Source organism: Candidozyma auris, chromosome 2, assembly GCF_003013715.1.
Source record: "Candidozyma auris chromosome 2, complete sequence".
NCBI classification, from domain to species: domain Eukaryota; kingdom Fungi; phylum Ascomycota; class Pichiomycetes; order Serinales; family Metschnikowiaceae; genus Candidozyma; species Candidozyma auris.
The window spans coordinates 2,194,652-2,211,839 of NC_072813.1; the positions used below are offsets into that span (position 1 = coordinate 2,194,652).

At 46.7% G+C, this 17,188-nt stretch overlaps 8 protein-coding genes across 8 annotated transcripts; 4 read left to right on the top strand and 4 right to left on the bottom strand. All coding sequences in view use genetic code 12, as the record gives it.

Moving 5' to 3' along the window:
• Nucleotides 1–169: 169 nt before the first annotated feature.
• Nucleotides 170–1,552, top strand: CJI96_0002457 (uncharacterized protein; the record flags this gene model as incomplete). Its single annotated transcript, XM_029035976.2, has 1 exon — nt 170–1,552. The coding sequence occupies one exon, from the start codon at nt 170–172 to the stop codon at nt 1,550–1,552; it is 1,383 nt and encodes a 460-aa protein (XP_028891218.2).
• Nucleotides 1,553–2,569: 1,017 nt separating this feature from the next.
• On the bottom strand, nt 2,570–3,670 carry CJI96_0002458 (uncharacterized protein; the record flags this gene model as incomplete). The annotated part of the gene is made up of 1 exon (XM_029035977.2): nt 2,570–3,670. The coding sequence occupies one exon, from the start codon at nt 3,668–3,670 to the stop codon at nt 2,570–2,572; it is 1,101 nt and encodes a 366-aa protein (XP_028891219.1).
• A 1,796-nt stretch (nt 3,671–5,466) lies between these two features.
• Nucleotides 5,467–6,279, top strand: CJI96_0002459 (MBL fold metallo-hydrolase; the record flags this gene model as incomplete). The annotated part of the gene is made up of 1 exon (XM_029035978.2): nt 5,467–6,279. The coding sequence occupies one exon, from the start codon at nt 5,467–5,469 to the stop codon at nt 6,277–6,279; it is 813 nt and encodes a 270-aa protein (XP_028891220.1).
• A 509-nt stretch (nt 6,280–6,788) lies between these two features.
• On the top strand, nt 6,789–7,520 carry CJI96_0002460 (PaaI family thioesterase; the record flags this gene model as incomplete). The annotated part of the gene is made up of 1 exon (XM_029035979.2): nt 6,789–7,520. The coding sequence occupies one exon, from the start codon at nt 6,789–6,791 to the stop codon at nt 7,518–7,520; it is 732 nt and encodes a 243-aa protein (XP_028891221.2).
• A 28-nt stretch (nt 7,521–7,548) lies between these two features.
• On the bottom strand, nt 7,549–9,492 carry CJI96_0002461 (putative asparagine synthase; the record flags this gene model as incomplete). The annotated part of the gene is made up of 1 exon (XM_029035980.2): nt 7,549–9,492. The coding sequence occupies one exon, from the start codon at nt 9,490–9,492 to the stop codon at nt 7,549–7,551; it is 1,944 nt and encodes a 647-aa protein (XP_028891222.2).
• Nucleotides 9,493–10,477: 985 nt separating this feature from the next.
• CJI96_0002462 (glycoside hydrolase family 31 protein) lies at nt 10,478–13,510 on the top strand (the record flags this gene model as incomplete). Its single annotated transcript, XM_029035981.2, has 1 exon — nt 10,478–13,510. The coding sequence occupies one exon, from the start codon at nt 10,478–10,480 to the stop codon at nt 13,508–13,510; it is 3,033 nt and encodes a 1,010-aa protein (XP_028891223.2).
• Nucleotides 13,511–14,129: 619 nt separating this feature from the next.
• On the bottom strand, nt 14,130–14,759 carry BUD21 (Bud21p; the record flags this gene model as incomplete). Its single annotated transcript, XM_029035982.2, has 1 exon — nt 14,130–14,759. One exon carries the CDS (start codon nt 14,757–14,759, stop codon nt 14,130–14,132), a length of 630 nt encoding a protein of 209 aa, XP_028891224.2.
• A 106-nt stretch (nt 14,760–14,865) lies between these two features.
• On the bottom strand, nt 14,866–17,043 carry CJI96_0002464 (DNA-binding SCF ubiquitin ligase subunit DIA2; the record flags this gene model as incomplete). The annotated part of the gene is made up of 1 exon (XM_029035983.2): nt 14,866–17,043. One exon carries the CDS (start codon nt 17,041–17,043, stop codon nt 14,866–14,868), a length of 2,178 nt encoding a protein of 725 aa, XP_028891225.2.
• Between the last annotated feature and the right edge of the window lie 145 nt (nt 17,044–17,188).

Genomic DNA, 17,188 nt, shown 5'->3' on the forward strand with positions numbered 1-17,188 from the left:
AAATAATCATATTATGTCTTTTTTCGAGTTGACTCTTATTCAGTGTCTGCGCTTAGACAAATATCGACCGTCTTCAAAACACTCCCACGTGGGCGTAATACATCTTAGTAGCAATTCTGCCATTTATCAAACTCTTCTTTACCACTATTTCTCTTCGTCAGTCTCCCAGATGAGGTTGTCATTGTCGATTGCTACGGTTCTTCCGCTAGCCCAGGCCCTAATCTACCCCCAACACTACCCGCCCGCCGATAGCCCCATAACAAATCTAGATAAGGTATTCAGTCCAGCTCACGGCACCAATGGTGGTATCTACAGCTTGGAACAAGAAAATGATAACTATGGTGCTTATAATTTCTGCAACATGCCTCATGTGAGGAAATCTGAGTATAAGGTGCCTGATGGGTACAAGCTAGAGTATGTGGAGGTGATCCATCGTCACCATAAACGGACCCCATATGCTTCCAATGTGTTTCCCAAGGAAGACATTCCCCTACTGTGTGATGGTGTAATAGACTTTTACTATGGGCAAGTCAAATCAGAAAACTCCAGTGCTCTTGTAGGCTGGAACTTTTATGTTGATCCACAGAACCCGTTTGCAGCCCAGTATGGATTCAACGGGTCTTGTCAATTTCCACAGCTTAGTCAGGGCGGCCTCGAGGACTCATTTCAGCACGGAAAAGATCTCTATGAGAACTATCACAGCAACCTTGGCTTCTTGCCTGAGAGCTACGATTCAGAAAAAGTCAAGTTTTTTGCAACAAACAACGTCATCACTTCACAGGTTGCTGGCGCTCTCATTAGCGGAATGTTCAGAGATCTTGATGGCAACAACGTTGAAGTTTCTGTCCAACGTGCAGCCTCCGATTACCTTGAGCCCAAGTATTCGTGCTCTGGTGCTGACCAAGTCAAAAAGTACATCTTAGCCTCAGACCCTTGGGAAGAGCACCTTCGACGTTCCAAAGGGCTCTTCAGCGAGCTAGACGCAATTTCAGGGGTCAATCCAGATGACAGGGGCTGGCATGTTTCTTGGGACCACTATTTTGACAACTTGGCTCACAGGAAATGTCATGGTCTTCCCTTACCTTGCAAAATTGGTGAGCCAGAAAACTGCATTTCTGAGGAGCAGGCAGAGCAAGTTTTTCGCTTGGGGGATTACGAATACAGCTTCCAGCACCGCCTTGCCTCACAACTGACTTACTATCTGGTAGCCAGGTATGGTGTATTTCTCCAAAAGCTTCAGCAACACTTGCAAGAAGCTATGGCACACTCATCAAAGGTTATTTACCGCCACAACGTTGCTCATGATGGGTCTGTGGCCCCATTGTTGGGAACACTACAAATTGAAGAGCTACGTTGGCCAGGAATGGGGGCTGAGGTAGTCTTTGAGCTCTGGAGTAGAGGAAATGATCACTTCATAAGGGCTCTTTACGGTGGGCAGGCACTTAAAACACTGACAGAGCTCGGTGTGTTGGATATGGTGCCAGTGGAGAAGTTTTTTGATTACTTGGATCTGTTTTTGAAAGACAATAATGTTTATGAGTTATGCCAATGAGAGCATCACGCAGAGTCGTTGTCGGGACAGCTCTGACAATGAACACATTTCCCATATAAAAAAGGCAGTGCCAAGAGGGGGTATCACAATGATCTCCCACGATGTTCAGGTACCAAGTGTGTAGACACTTTATCAGTGGCCGATCTGTAAACCATGTGTGAAGGCGGACAATCATCCACAACTGAGTTCCTACAAGATGCTAACTTCATAGGTCAAGCACAATACCTCACCCGAATATTCTTTTGAAACGGTTGCAAAGTCGTATTTGAGGTGTCATGCTCTCTTTCCTGGCTAAGTTGGAGGCAACATTATTCAGAGATAGACAAATTTAAGGATCATAACGAATTGAGAGCATCCAATAAGAAGACATCACTCAGACTTGCATTGCAAGTGGGCACCATGCTTCACCTTCTGAGTTGGTTGTCTAGAAAATTGCCCGACCCTACATCGCTGAAGCTTGTCTCTCTGTAAGTGTTAAAAATTTGAAAGCCAAACGATGAAGGACTTGTCAACCTCCTAAAATTTGTAAGTCATAATTTATCAAATTTTTCGAAGTGTTTGTGTAATGTTCCATCGCCAGACCTGTGCATCAACATCCTCGCAGCCATATTCCTGATCAACAGTTCCCACTAAAAATACTACGTCCCAACCAAAAGCAAGAACAGCTTCAATCGACTCCAGAACATTGAGCACTTCCATCTGCTGTCTATAAATGATTATATAGATGTCCTGGCTCAGACAGATACGGGCGTTGCCGCTGAAGCCTGCTTCCAACGATATCCTCAAGGTCGAATACCTCGATGTCAACTTAAACAACTCTCGCAAGCTCATGGGCAACATCTCAAGTCTTTCTGTGGAAACAAAAGAAGTCACGGAACTGCAAGAATCTACGGTGGAGGCAATGCTTCCGTTGAAGAGCATACGTAATGAACTCAGCTGGACCGACAAGGTTATGGACTGAAAAGTGTGTATTGAATCTATAAAATTGCAAAAGAATTAAATGATGAGATCGCTCGCTTACGAGCTTTCCTCGTCGTCGGTGACGATGAAATTGTCTAAGTCAATGTCGGTTGGAGCCGCGTACTTGCCGCCTTCGGCCTCCAAATCTTCGACAGGCTGGTCTGAGTTGGCAGGCTTGTACTTGATCACAATCGACGCATTAAGCACAATGAGCCCAGTTCCCAAGATACTCAAGAGACCAGGAAGATGACCCCATATTGTCAAGTCCCAGATCAAGGCGTACACCATGGAAGAGTAGATCATGAGAGAGGATTTGCCTGCTTTTTCCCTTTGCAAGCCAGCAGTCAAACAGAACTGCATCAAGAAACCCGAAACGCCTATTAGAGCAAATAAGAACCACTGGTAGCCGCTGCGAGGAAGAGCAAACGACACCGAGGGAAGCACAAGGGTACTGACAAAGGTCACTACGCAAGTGGTTAATGCAAAATAGCTGACCGAGATGAGAGGATGAGCCAGTTTGCCGATTTTCCTGAGCAAGATGTACACTGCAGAGGCACCACAGACGCCTAGGAGCCCGACACCAGTGCCTAGGAGTCTGAGCTCAGTGGATGAAGATTCTGTGGATTCGTTCTCGTTGCCTGAGTTCAGTCTAGCGCCAAATATGAATTCAGGCTTTGCCACAAGCACCACGCCTGCCAACGAGAGCAACGCACATACTCCTTCTAGAATGGAGTAGCGCTCGTGCAAGAAGATCCAAGCAAAGAAAGGGGTCACCATGGGGATCAAGAACGTGATGGAAACAGCGTCAGAAAGACTCAAATACTGCAAGGAGAAGTACAAACCGTAAACGCCAAAAAAGCCCAAGATCCCTCTGAGCACCAAAAGTACCCTCTGGTCCCGGGGCCCCCAGGGAGCATGATCCACCGACCTCGTCGTGACCATGTAAACCAAGCAAAGCACGTAGGTGATACACATTCGGATGAACAAGATTTGCATCGGGTGGATGGGCTTATCCTTGTTCTGTGGGTCTGTCTCCAACAACTTGCAAGTGACGATCATGATGGAGTTGAAAAACTGAGCCACCAAGAGAAGCAGCACCCCCAAATTCGGGAGCACGGTGGCAGTGTAGAAGTCGTGGGCTCTTTCTTTTAGACTCATGCAAAAATAATCTGAAGACCAGCAAAGGAGAATGAAGAATCCGTGAAAAAGAAGAAGTAGTTTCAGGGAGTGGAAAGTAACGTTTCTCCCATGCCTGTGGAGTCGGTTCCGGGCCGATGTGCAAGCGCAGTGAAAAAAGATGGCTGCGGGTGCCGCACCTTGAGAAGCCGTTCGCAACCCCCCGGATAAGGATACTCAGAGATCAGAGATAAAGAACAAGTTGGATGATCAATTGTGCGATTTAAGCTGAGCATGTGAAATTCTCTTTCTTGGTCGTTGGCAGAACCCACATTTAAAGCTGAGAGAAGCTGGGGCGAAAACACTTGTTGGGATGAGACAGAGCTCAGAGCTTGGAGATCTGGAAGGTTGCGATTTCAAGGGTGCGAAGCTTTGTCAGCGGCGCACATGAACAATGTTGGAGATGATTTTGCAAAAGGAGAGGCCTAAATTGAAGACTGACACTTGCTTAGGAAGAGCCTAAAGAGAGCACAATTACTTTCACCTTGAATTGGGGTACTTATTCTTAGCGAAGAATGATTCGCACCCAGAATACTCTTCCTGGAACTTCCGCAGCTTCTAAGAACTTAGTCAGCTCGCACTCTGCCAAGGAAGCCGGACACTGATTGGTTGACTCTACTGAATCAGCAATTTTCCAACTCCTGAGAAAACGACCGCGATCGACTCTTGAGTGCTAACGTAGTGTGGACCTCACTTGTGGCTTGGCTTTCAATGGGGAGTGGCCGGAAATGCTGGGGCAATTCCGTGAGGGACACGCTCGGGGCTCCTCGGCGCACCTCGGACCTCCTCGGCGATGTCACCAGAGTGATGACTTTTGGCATATTTTTTTGGGTCACGAGCAGTTCTGGAAATCAGAATGTGGAGGCGCCAGTGTGGAGTTCGTGTGGGGGTCCACCGCCTAGGTTGCCAGAGCATTTCAGCGAGGTTATGAATTATGTGATGATGTATTTATTTATATGGGAGGTGCGTTGCAATTGCTTGTGTGCCCTTGCCGCCTTGAGAATTAGAGGCAGCTCAGCACTTTACTAGCCACAATCGCGACAGGATGAAGCCGGAATCGAGAAATTTCTGGTGTTTCATGAACCCTCGTGGACTGCTTTGCACTTAAAGTGTCATCAGTGTCCTTATCATTGGTCTGGGAAATCAAATCTCATAGAATAAGTGTCTAAATCTTGCGCAATGGGTTTCGTGAAGTTAGGTAGGTAGAAGGTGTTGGATTTTGCGTTCACCCTGGAACCTCGCTTCTCTTCTACGCAATGTCCTAGTCGGAACGTTTGATTCCGAGAAGCCGTTATCAAGATTGGTGTGGTTGTGTGGGTTACTCATCTCGATATGCACCCTGATTATTAAGTGCTGCGAGCCTGGCTGAAATGGCTGCAAAATACCCATACTCACTCTAAGCTTCTTTGGAAGACCGAGCTCTATATCGAAAGTTGCAGAAGTGGTAAAATAAATATTAAAAGGCATGTATGTTGCTGACATTCTCGAGATATTTTCAGATTTCTGACACTTACCCTAGCGCCTTTGCACGGCTGAGACCCAGCTTGGTGGAACGACATCACCACTGGCAAACGTGAACTTCCCGCGAATATTCCGCCTTGAATCACAAAGTCCTAGCAATGATCACGTAAGGATCTGATTAGCGTGGGCTCTACCACATTGTCGCCTCATCAGCAGTACAGCAACTAAAGCAGCATCGTCTGAGGTCTGCAGGAATAAAGCAAATAAATACGCCCTGGCTTCGCTTGTACCAGATCTGTTCTCTACAATTGCCAAAGATGGGGTATCCCGATCCATTGAAGGTGTTCTCGAGAAAACTCACCGACAACGTTGTTGTCAGCTCAAGCGGGTTCAAGCGGTTCGACAGAATCAACTTTGGTGCTAGAATGGCCCTTTTCAACTACAACGACACCATTGTCGTGTGGTCGGCGTTGCCCTACAGTGAAGGTGTCAAGGAAGCTCTTAAGATGTCGTCTGGAGCCAAGGAGCCCAACGTAAAGTACGTGGTGATCCCGGACCGAGAGCACACGATGGCTGCAAAGTCGTTCAAGGAGCAATTCCCGCAGTTGAAGATCATCGCCATGGAAGGAGTGGATTTGGGCAAATCCGTTCCAATCGACTATGTTGTGACGCTGAAGTACAAGAACCAGTTGATCGATGCCCAAAAGCTAAAGGAGATTGGTATCAGCGATCCCGTGATCTTGGACAACTTTGAGTTTGTGTACCTCCCATCCCACGCCAACCTGGAGCTTGTGATGTATGACAAGCAGCTGAGGGCGTTGTTCCAGGCAGACTTGTTGTTCAACTTGAAACAAGGCGACGGTAACGAGCAGTTCTCAAAGCACTGTGGCCACGAAGGTGGCAACCCTTTCTCTGGGTTTTCGTACTTGGCTCGCTTCATGCACCCAGACAGCAAATTCGGCCGGTTCTTCATGAACAAAGCGGTCAATAGCGGTGCAGCAGCCGAGGGTCTTCAGAAGATCTACGGGTGGGATTTCGAAAAGGTGGTGATGTGTCACGGGCTGATCATCGAGTCTGGTGGCAGAGAGGTGTTCAGAAAAGTGTTTGCCTCTGCGATAGATAAGAAGTAAAGAAGAGGCAACGACAGGTGAGTACAGGTGAACGTAAGATATCGAGGATAGGTATGGGTGATGTAGCAAGGAGTATGACGAAATAGTCAGTCAAATGGTAGTCATGGTTTTTTTTTTTTTTTTTCTTTTGATGTTTGGGTGATCGCAACTTGCAGTCTCTTCCTTTACAACATATTAGCTAGTGTGGTATAATTGGTCTTTGCTGAGACATCTTCCCCCGGCAAATACAGAGTTGATCAAATCTATGGATTACCCGCAATTTCGCAGCCATTATACGTAATGTAGATGAGGACTCGATTGTTGAATCCCAAGAACAAAAAAAGGTAAACTCTTAATAAAACCAAGTGCAGAGCATCACTTGAGCTACATCAGTCACACTGGCTTTTGCTCGCCAACTAAATTAAACACCGATGTTTGTTCGTATCTGTGCGCCTACATATATAATCCTCGGTAATTTCGCAGCCATTGTGGGGTCGCGATATTTCTTTATCTCCTAGTGCTCATCACCAATGACTCAAGGCGAAATCAGAAAAAGCCACCCCAAAAGAAGCCTGGGTCTTGTGGCAGACGAAAAGTACGCCCAGGTTTTGTATAGTCACAAAATTTACCAGTACTACGAGTCGCTCAGCGAGAATCACGCTCAGTTGAACCCCAAGTGTGGTGAAATCGACGAATCCATTTGGCCCACCTTGACTGGTGAAACACTTATAGGCCCAGAAAAGGTCGGGCTCCGCTCTGCATCGTTCTATACTATTGATGATAAGTTTTTGACCTCCTTTGAAGATATTGAAGAGCTTCAGGAGGGAGAGAACAATTGTGGCTATACGTTTTTCCACTTGGGGCTGAAGATCACCGGACACCCGAAGATCGTACACGGGGGGCTCTTGGCTACGTTGTTGGACGAATTGACGTGCCGCGTCGCCTTCCAGAACTTCCATTCAAAGAAGGGCGTCACGGCCAACTTGAACGTCAAGTACTTGAAGCCCTGTTTCGCCAATAGTTATGTCATGATCAAATGTACCCTTGTGAACAAAAAAGGCCGCAAGTGCATAACCAAGGGCCAAGTCTACAAGGTTGATCTTGATGAGGACTTTGAGGGTAGTGTACCAGAGTTTGTGGAGAGAAAGGAGAATTTGTTGACGGAGGCAGAGGTTCTCATGATAGAGCCCAAGTGGGTGGAGGAGCTTCACAATCAGGCGAAAGAAGCACACCAGGCTCAGCTGGCACAGCCAGCCGCTTAGATCTATTCTATTTTTATAACACTATTTATTAAAAAGACACTGTTTCAGTTCCTTTTGTCTTGCTGTTTCCCACTTCTAGCTTGGCTGACTTAGCACCAAACTGGATAGCCCTCTTGACCTCGTCGGCTGCCTTGTCCAATCCAAGACACCTAGCAAGCTCACGTAATATGTACTTTCGTGAGTAAAGCTTTGTCCGCTTCTCTCCTTTTTTGGTCTTCACAGTAGTCCAGTCGAACTTCACTTTGTAATGTGGATCAATACAATTCGTCGAAAATTCCACAACGTCGTTATCCAAGTAGGGATAGCGTAGCTCCTTGCCCCAGCTGGAAATGGCTCTATCATCTCTGCCGAGGTTCCTCTCGTAAATTATCGTAATGTCGTGAAGAAGAGACTTAGAAAGCTCATCATACATACCGTGTATAATGCCTTCATCAGAATCCTCCTCTAATGTGTCGAAGATGCTCTCATGCCGCGAGTAGCCACCATAGAGTTCATCAGCACCCAAGCCAGAGAAGAGAACTTCTGTTGCGGAAGTGTAATCTTCCTCCTGCTCTACATAGTTCGCTTTGGAGGCTTGAAAGTCTGACCACGTCGTAGCGTCTTTGAAATTAGCAGACATTTTCCAGCCTGTCGTCTTTTCGGGCTTGCTGGCAAAATAAAATGCAATGGCGATGGAAAGGTCCATTTCAGTTGAAGTGGGATGTATCAAGCTCAAGACTCTCCCACGGTGAGCAAGCCAATCAGCATAGTGCACATCCACCTGGACCAATCTAAATGCAACGTTCGTACTATAGAATTTTTTGGAAAGCTCGTACCACGATCTCTCGGAAAGCTGTCGATCGGGTGACTCCAGCGCTGACGTTCCTGTTCGTGGATTATCAAAGCCGACCGTGAGAAGATCAATTGTCACAGCGGCATCCTGACCTGTGTAATTCTCTCCTATAAGCGCCGCTAGCACAGTACAGTCAAGGCCACCGCTGAAAAGAATAGCTACTGTTGCTTTATGAGGATGTAGCGGACGTACAGTTTGTTGCCTGACGGCACAAGCTTTCCGTAAATGCACATGTAGCTGCTGGACAAGTTGCTCCGTAAACTTGTATCCGGAACAAAATGAGGAGCCAGTTTTGGGAGACAAATGCAAAGCATTCTTGTAAGGCCTTTGGAAAATGCTCTCGCTATTGATATCGTAGCTGTAAAGAAGGCCAGGCTTACATTCATGTAGCATTTCCGTAGACTTATGACCTAGTAAAGAAGCCACCGTTAATCCCTCATCCAGGGAATAAAGAAGCGAGCGTTTACCAATATGGTCTTTCCCAAAAAATGCCCTACCCTTGTGCTTGTCAACTAGGACAAAAGCAAATTCACCATCGAACTTTCCCAAGAGGTCAACAAGAGCCTCCTCCATGTCTTCAGCGGCTTCAATTGCCTTGCGTATACGTTCCACGGCGTACTCTCCATCGTTCCCATCTAAACAATCGTCATTATAGAGTTCACCATTGAACTGAAATATGTACCGTTCATCCATGAATGGCTGCTTTGAAAACGGCTGTCGAAGCGAAAGCACCGATCCGAGAGCCCAAAGCGACCAATTGTCCCCTGAATATTCGACCAGACGAGCGTAGTCTGGTCCTCTTGCCATGATATCTATAAGGGTAGTGTCCAATGAGGGCCCAGCTGATTCAGATGAACCAGGACGCCCTGGTAAGCCTGAAACAGAAGAAAGCTCCTCGATCTCATTTTGAATGAGCTCTCTTCGTATCCGGTGGTTCTTCACGCTAAGCTGACTAAGTTCAGCTAGCAAGTGTCTTATTCGGTCGGCGTTTTTCACCTTCACCAAGTCTCCAGAAGTAAGCGTTGCCTGAGCACTTAGACGCTCCTCCATGAGCAGCTTGATCTCGTCAGCCTCATACTCTTTGCACGGGAGCTGGTGCTTCGGAAGCGCTTTGGCTATAGTGAAGAAAATGCCGCACATGGCATGGGTTCATCTCGGGTCAAAAGAGCCGATGGCATCGCGAAAGGTGGAGGATCCTACGATCCAGTGTGTGGAGTGAGCGCTAACTAGAGAGGAAGGGTAAACAAAAAATTTCAGGTTGTAGGGTGATCTCGCAAAAACTCAAAAATTCCATGATGCGAGGGGCATTGCCGTAATTCTAATTTTGACACACACAGATTCAGGGGTCAAACGTGTAATGTGTAGTGACAGAGTGTCCCAGGCCTCTCAGAAGTCTCTCGGTCTCTAATGTCTCAAACCACATTGAGCAAATCAACAACGCCCCCGTAGAATGCAATTAGCTCTCTACCTTCTTCAATGCTACTAGAATATACATTCAAATGAACATCTCGTGAAAAAAATAAAAGAAAACATCAGCACAGTAGATCTAGCCTGCAAAGAGCAAAAGGAAGCCTGTCGGCATTGGAGCCACCTTTTCCCCTCGGTCACAGATGCCTCAAATGACTCTCGTCCAACGGTTGTGCTCATTTAACCGCCATACCAGCACACCTCCAAATGGCACCATTGCTTCCAATTCCGGGTCGCTTTCGTTTGGCGGCAATGCAGTTGCGGAAGAGCTATTTCTTCGGGTATTGCGGCCATTTCGCAGCCAAATGAAAAAGGCTCTCTAACCCATTGGGAGCGGTTCGGTGAGCCCCAGGAACCGAATTGACCCTCCACGCCGAATGACGTGAGCGGGGGCCGGTTTCATGTCTTCCCACTGCTCACTCTTTTCGGCACAATTTTCCCCATTCTTGCGAGCTGTTTTTCCGCCATCTCACGTCCCCCCACACACTAGACTATTGCACAATGGCATTGGTTGCGAAAATATGCCCCTAGGTGCTGCAAGGAATCTACCATGAGCAATGACCGCAAACGGAGCCCTTCGGGCTAGAATTCATCCCGCTTTCGAATAAATAGTGCTTCTTTGGCTCGAGTCTTTTTCAACTCCAGTATCTAAAGCCACATGAGGTTCTCGTTGCTTGTGTCTGCTGCCGGGGTCGGAGCTGCTGCCTTAAACGGCTTCAACTCCACCGGCTCTCAAAACTCCTCCTTTGTCAATGAGCTTCTAAAGGCCAATTCGACGGCGGCTCTGAACACTTCCAACTCGTTCCCCGAGGAGTTAACCTTGGGCGTGTCGCAGCTCCCCAATGTGTTGAACGAGTCGGCTGTAGACGCTAATGCTGAGGCCAAGGGCTACCGCTTGGTCAATGTCTCGAGAAACGCCTGTGGGGTTTCTGGATTTTTGCGCTTACAGAAGGAAACAGACATATATGGCTACGACTTTGACGTCTTGAAGTTGAAGGTCGAGCACCAGTCGAATTCGAGACTCTCGGTGCATATCGAGCCTCAAAACCTTACTGACGTGTACAAGCTCCCCTCGGAGTTGGTTCCGAAGCCCGAATCGTCAAATGTGTCCTGTTCTGGTCTGACTGATTTGCTTTTCAGACACTCGGGGGTCAATGAGCTGTTTTGGTTCGAGGTGGTGAGGAAGAGTAACGCCGAGGTCTTATTTTCCACCAAGGGCAACCCATTGGTGTTCTCCAACCAGTTTGTTCAGTTCAATTCGTCTCTTCCTAAAGGTCATGTCATCACTGGCTTGGGTGAGGCCATCAAAGGTTTCACAAACCCTCCTGGCACTGTCAGAACACTCTATGCTAATGACGTCGCTGACCCTGTCGACGGCAACATCTACGGTGTCCACCCATTCTACATTGATCAGAGATACGCCAACTTGAATCAGACAAACGTTCACACCACACCTCTCAACGAGACTCGCTTTCCTGGAGTGCTGTGGGGCAACCAGAGCAACAGTACCGTCTCACTGTCGAACTCGAGTTTCTACGAGGAATACTCTCCTTTGAACAAGTCCTACTCTCATGGTGTCTGGTGGAGAACATCGGCTCCTCAGGAGGTCATCATTGAGGAAGAGGCTATCACCTGGAGAGCTCTCAATGGAGTTATTGATCTTTACTTCTTCTCTGGTCCCACTCCTAAGGATGTGATCAAGCAGTACGTCTCTGAAGTCGGAAAGCCTGCTCTTCAGCCCTACTGGGCCTTGGGCTACCACCATTCTCGTTGGGGCTACAGCACAATCGACGACTTGCAAAATGTCGTTGACACTTTTGCTGAAAAGGATCTTCAGCTCGAGACCATCTGGAGTGATATTGACTACATGGACTCGTTCAAAGATTTCACGAACGACCCTCACAGATATCCTCTTGACAAGTTCCTGGATTTCCTTGATCAGCTTCATGACGGTGACCAGCATTATGTTCCCATTGTCGATGCTGCTATCTACTATCCTAACCCTAACAACAAAACCGACGCCGACTACCCTGCCTTCAATGATGGCAATGAGACCGATGTCTTCTTGAAGAATCCGGACGGATCCCTCTACATTGGAGCCGTTTGGCCCGGTTATACAGTGTTCCCCGACTTCTTGGCCAATAACACTTTTGAATGGTGGAAGAAAACATTCAAAGACTGGTACGAGCAGATCAAGTTCGATGGTATTTGGCTTGACATGAACGAGGTATCTTCTTTCTGTGTGGGCTCTTGTGGCTCAGGAAAAGTGGAGAAGAACCCAGTGCATGCTCCATTCCAGTATGGTGGTCTTCAGGAGCAGTTCCCAGAAGGTTTTGCCACAAGCAACGCTACTGAGTACAAGCAGTTCTTGCAGTTCATTTCGGCTTCTTCAAGTTCTTCCTCTAGTGACTCCTCGAACGACACTAAATCGTCTTCAGAAGAGTTCTTCAACTGGAAAGCTCCAGGTAAGGGCAACATCAACTACCCTCCTTATGTGATCAACCATGCACAAGGAGATCATGACTTGGCCACCCACGCTGTTTCGCCAAACGCTACTCATGCTGACGGCACCTTGGAGTACGATATCCACAACTTGTACGGGTATTTTCAGACCAACGCTACATTCCATGCTCTTCAGGATGTTGCCCCAGGTAAAAGACCCTTTATCATTTCCAGATCCACCTACTCTGGCTCTGGTGCGTACGCTGGCCATTGGGGCGGCGACAACTGGTCCAACTTTACCTACGCCTACTTCTCAATTCCACAAGCTCTCACGTTGGGTCTTGCTGGAATTCCTTTCTTCGGTGTTGATATCTGCGGTTTCAACGGCAACAGTGACTTGGAGTTGTGCTCGAGATGGATGCAATTGGGTGCCTTCTTCCCATTCTACCGTAACCACAATGTCTTGGGTGCCATTGACCAGGAGCCTTACGTGTGGGAGGATGTGTTGAGTCATTCGAAGGTCACCATGGATATCCGCTACGCTCTTCTTCCATACTTCTACACCTTGTTGCACGAGGCCTCCGAAACAGGTGTTCCACCTTTAAGAGCACTCTCGTGGGAGTTCCCTGACGACCCAGCTCTCTCTGATGCCGACAGGCAATTCTTTGTGGGCGAGGCTCTTTTGGTGACTCCCGTTTTGGAGCCCAACGTGTCCACTGTCAAGGGTGTATTCCCTGGCGCCAACGTTACCGATGTCTACTACGATTGGTATACCCACGAGAAGGCCAACTTCACCGACGGCAAAAACGAGACTTTGGACGCCCCTCTTGGGCATATCCCTCTTCACATCCGCGGCGGCCACATTATCCCAATGCAAGACCCCGGCTACACTGTTGCTGAGTCTAGAAACAACTCGTGGAACATCATTGTGCCGCTTGGAATCGAGGGCACTGCCAGTGGTCTGTTGTACTACGACGATGGAGACTCTTACCCTATTGTCAATTCCACCACCGTTGACTTTGTTGCTTCTGAGGGCTCTCTCTCTGCTTCTGCTTACGGTTACTACAGAATCGAGCAGCCTTTGTCGAGTGTTTACATTTTGGGCGTGGAAGACGAGCCTAACTCTGTGAAGTTCAACGGCCAGTCGGTAAGCTTTGAGTTCGCCAACAATACGATCGAGGTGACTGAGTTGGAGGATCTCACAGAGAAGGGCGCCTTCTACCGTGATTTCACGCTTACATGGAATTAAGCAAGGTGAAAAAAAAAAAAAGATAAAATATCAAATCAATTTGGCCTTTTGTTTTCTGATCGTCTCATAATTTTCGGTTGTACTTAGTAATACCCTTAGTTCCTTTAATGATTGTTCTGTAGATGTCCCGAATAGTAAGAAAGGGAGATCATATTCATGATCTATGGGATTATTCATCGAATGAAAATTCCGTTTCTCTGAATGGCAATTTATGTGTTTACATGAACCCAGAGTGCTACACTGGCGAATTTCGCAGCCATTCCTGTCCTCAACTGATTACTTCGCATCATTTACAATTTCTTCATCAACAATGTTTCGGCGCCCAGCTACAACGATCAAGTTGACGCCAGAGGACGTTCTAGAATATGACGATTCTGTGGCTGTGCCAAAGACTCAGTTGCTGGGAGGGCATATTGATCTGAACCAAGAACTTGAAACATCTCAGGCGAACCTCCCCATCAAGGAGCCCTCAGTACAGGGAAGAAACGAGAGAATGGGGGTTACGATTGGTCATTGACCTGGTGATGATGATGATTTCTGTCTATGCAAATTGGGTGAAGCTGGGCTTCAATAATATACAAGGTTAATTATGCTAATGTAAGGCTTGTAGAGTAGAGGCTCACTTCCTTTTTAACGATTCCCTGTTGAGCCAGCTATTTTTGCTTTCTAGGACTTTAGGGTCTGCTTTAGGAACAGTCTTCTTCTTCTCCCCGAACGTTTGCACTTGGACGTTAACAGGCCCCTTCTTGACCGCCAGAGTTCGCTGCTGCTTGAGTTGCTTCAACTTTTCCAACTTGGCCTTCTTTCTCATCTCTGCAAGTTCACTCTCGAGCTCCTCCGATCTCAAGTGTTTACCCTGGGGAAGTTGTTTCTCCTTCTTACGTTCCTCTTCAACACTCTCTATTAATTCATCTGGAAGAAGATCAGGTAACTCGGACGATGCAAGTATTTCTTCGAGTTTCTTCTTCTTTTCCTGTTGTTGCTGCTGGTATAAGAGATCCTGCTCTTTTCTTTTCTGTTTCTCTTTCTTCTTCAACTCCTGTTCTAGTTGCTCTTGCTCTTTTTGTTGTTTCAACGTCCTCGCTTTTGATGCAGATATCGACTCCTCTTCGGGAGCCTCGTCAGAATCTGACTCGCTTTCTGATTCTGACTCGTCACTCAGCTGTTTTTCAACGGCTGGCTCAATTACTGCTGACATTCCGTCAGGAAGCTCGCCATCCTCGGAGAACTTGATCTTTTTGGGCCCCATTTTTGTTCTGTCCGGCCACTTAGTTTATTATCAACTTTGATGCGACGTTAGATGGCATCTCATCGTAGTGCAATTTTCGGTCGTGGCGCACACATATAATGTCCCGTTACCATGGCTCTAAAGTATTCACGCCCTTTTGTTTCCAAGAAGTCTTGGACGGATCGTGAAAGACTTTTTTGACAATTCCTTTGTTTATAAGCATATTTATTGTGCTTTTGTGGATATCAAGGCCATCAAGAACAAGTTCATCAAGCATTAGGACTTCTGACTTGAATGGTTGCGAACTCGAGTAATTGAGAAGGTTCATGATTCCAATCCCGCTAATCATGTGGCAGAATGAGATGTCTAGCCTCTTGAGCTTAAAGTTGTCGTAACCGCAAACATCTGCGAGATCCTTATGTAAGAACTTCATTGATACGTTGTCTAAATCCATCTCATTTAGGTAAAGCGTATGGAGCTGTGGCACGATGCGGAAGATTTGGGAGAACTCTAGCACATCACGGCCAACTGCAAATTGATCTCGCCGCAAGTACACATTTTGGCATTTGCCAATATTGAGTGTAGAAAGTTGTTGACCAGTGTTCGCAATACGGAGCAATTTAAGTAAACCTTTGGATGATAAGAAGGACCCGTAGATATCGAGATATTCTAATGAAAAGAGACACGGTAAGGACTCAGCATCGACATCACTTAAGTTTGAGTGTCTCTGATCACCGATTTCCCTGAAGGTAAGTTGTCTTAGCTGAAAGCCAGGACTAAAGAGGAGCAAAACTTTCACAAAATCTTTAATCAGAAGTTCTGCATTATCTTCCAAGTATAAGCTCCGAAGTGACGGAATTTTGGCCAAGAACTCCCCAAAATGATGTACTCGGTTCTTGAAGTTGAAAGCAACCAAAGTGAGTCTTGTCAAAGATGGAAATTCAAATTCAAGAATCTTAGGCTGAGCAACAAGTCTTTTCTCAATATACTTCGAATGGCTGATGTAGGAAAAGGCGTTAAGATTACCATATGAAATGTTGTCTTCCAGAGCTCTGAGGTATTGCTGATATTTCTCTGACTCTGATGGAGTGAGTGCATCAAAAGATGATTCTACGAGATCATCAGCTACCACGATATCTAGATCCGTGAGTCGGGGATAAAGATAAAGAAGCAATTGCGGATGCAAAATGGGCCGGTTGATAAGAAAGCGCAATTTCTCGATGCTTTTAAGGGTATCCAAATCCCATTTGCATTTCTCAAGCTTGTTCAAAAGAAGTTGTAGGCTGAAATCTCTGTTGACAATCTCTAAACGTTTCAATTTGAGTGTTCTGTCTGTCACCAAGCTCTCCAAGATTCTTCCTAAATGCATAGTATTGAAAGTCGACCACACACGAACAGAATGGATGGACTTGTCGTACAGATACTGGGCGACTCTTTTCATAAGTCTCAAGCCTCCAGAGTATTCGGAAGCAGTAGCTCGGTGTCTCAAAGAGAACTTATCGTTATACAACGAGGGAATCGAAATCAAAATCCAGTACCACTCTTTCGAGACCAAATGGCACCTGAGGAGGCTTCTTATCGGCAAGTAGGAAAATACATGCTCAATGACATCAACGGGTAAAAGGCGCATTGGGTCAAGGTCACTCTTGCGTTTCTCCATAGTCAGTTGCTCCAGAGGAGCAGTAGACGAACGAGGAAGAGGCAACATCTCGTCTAGTCTTCGTTGAAGACCAGAGGCGGAGAAACTCTTTGCCCTTTTCACGCTTTGATCAGGTTCAGGCGAGTCCTTCAGGCCGCTTTGTCGTTTCAACTTGAGCTTACGATTCAACTCTTTGTATTTAGCCTTGAGGTTTGCCAATAGCGACTCAGAAACAGGCACAGAGTGCTTCTCGCATGCCTTTTCAATAGTATATAGTCCTCTTTGCAAAATCTTATAGGCATCAACCTCCTTCGACTCTTTCATGTACACTTTGGCTGCTCGTAGATAACCTTTTGGGTCCAATGGGTCCAAGGTCATAGCTCTCTGAGTATCTTTCAAAGCCCTTGGCAAATTGCCCAACTTCTCAAAAGTAGCTGCCCGTTGATCAAGCACCAGTAGTAGCTTTGGATGACAAAGCACCCCCAAAAGTGGTTTAGGGCTCAAATCATAGTAACGTCTCACTTTGGTGAGCTCAGCAGGAGCCTTGTCTGAAAGCTCTTTTATGATTTCATTGTAGATTGTGAGGCACAGAGTGTAGTCTTTCTGTTTGAAGTACAGCACTGCTAGTTCGATCCGGTCGCTGAGCACAATCTCGCCCACTTCCATGGAGACTTAGAATGTGACAAGAATTGAGTATGTAACGCGGTCGCGTATACTAGAGGAGAGAGAGAAGTAGAAGAGTGTGCAAGAAACAAATAAAAGTAGCGTACTTTTTCAAGAATCAAAATTTGTGAGGCTTCAAGTGTTCCGA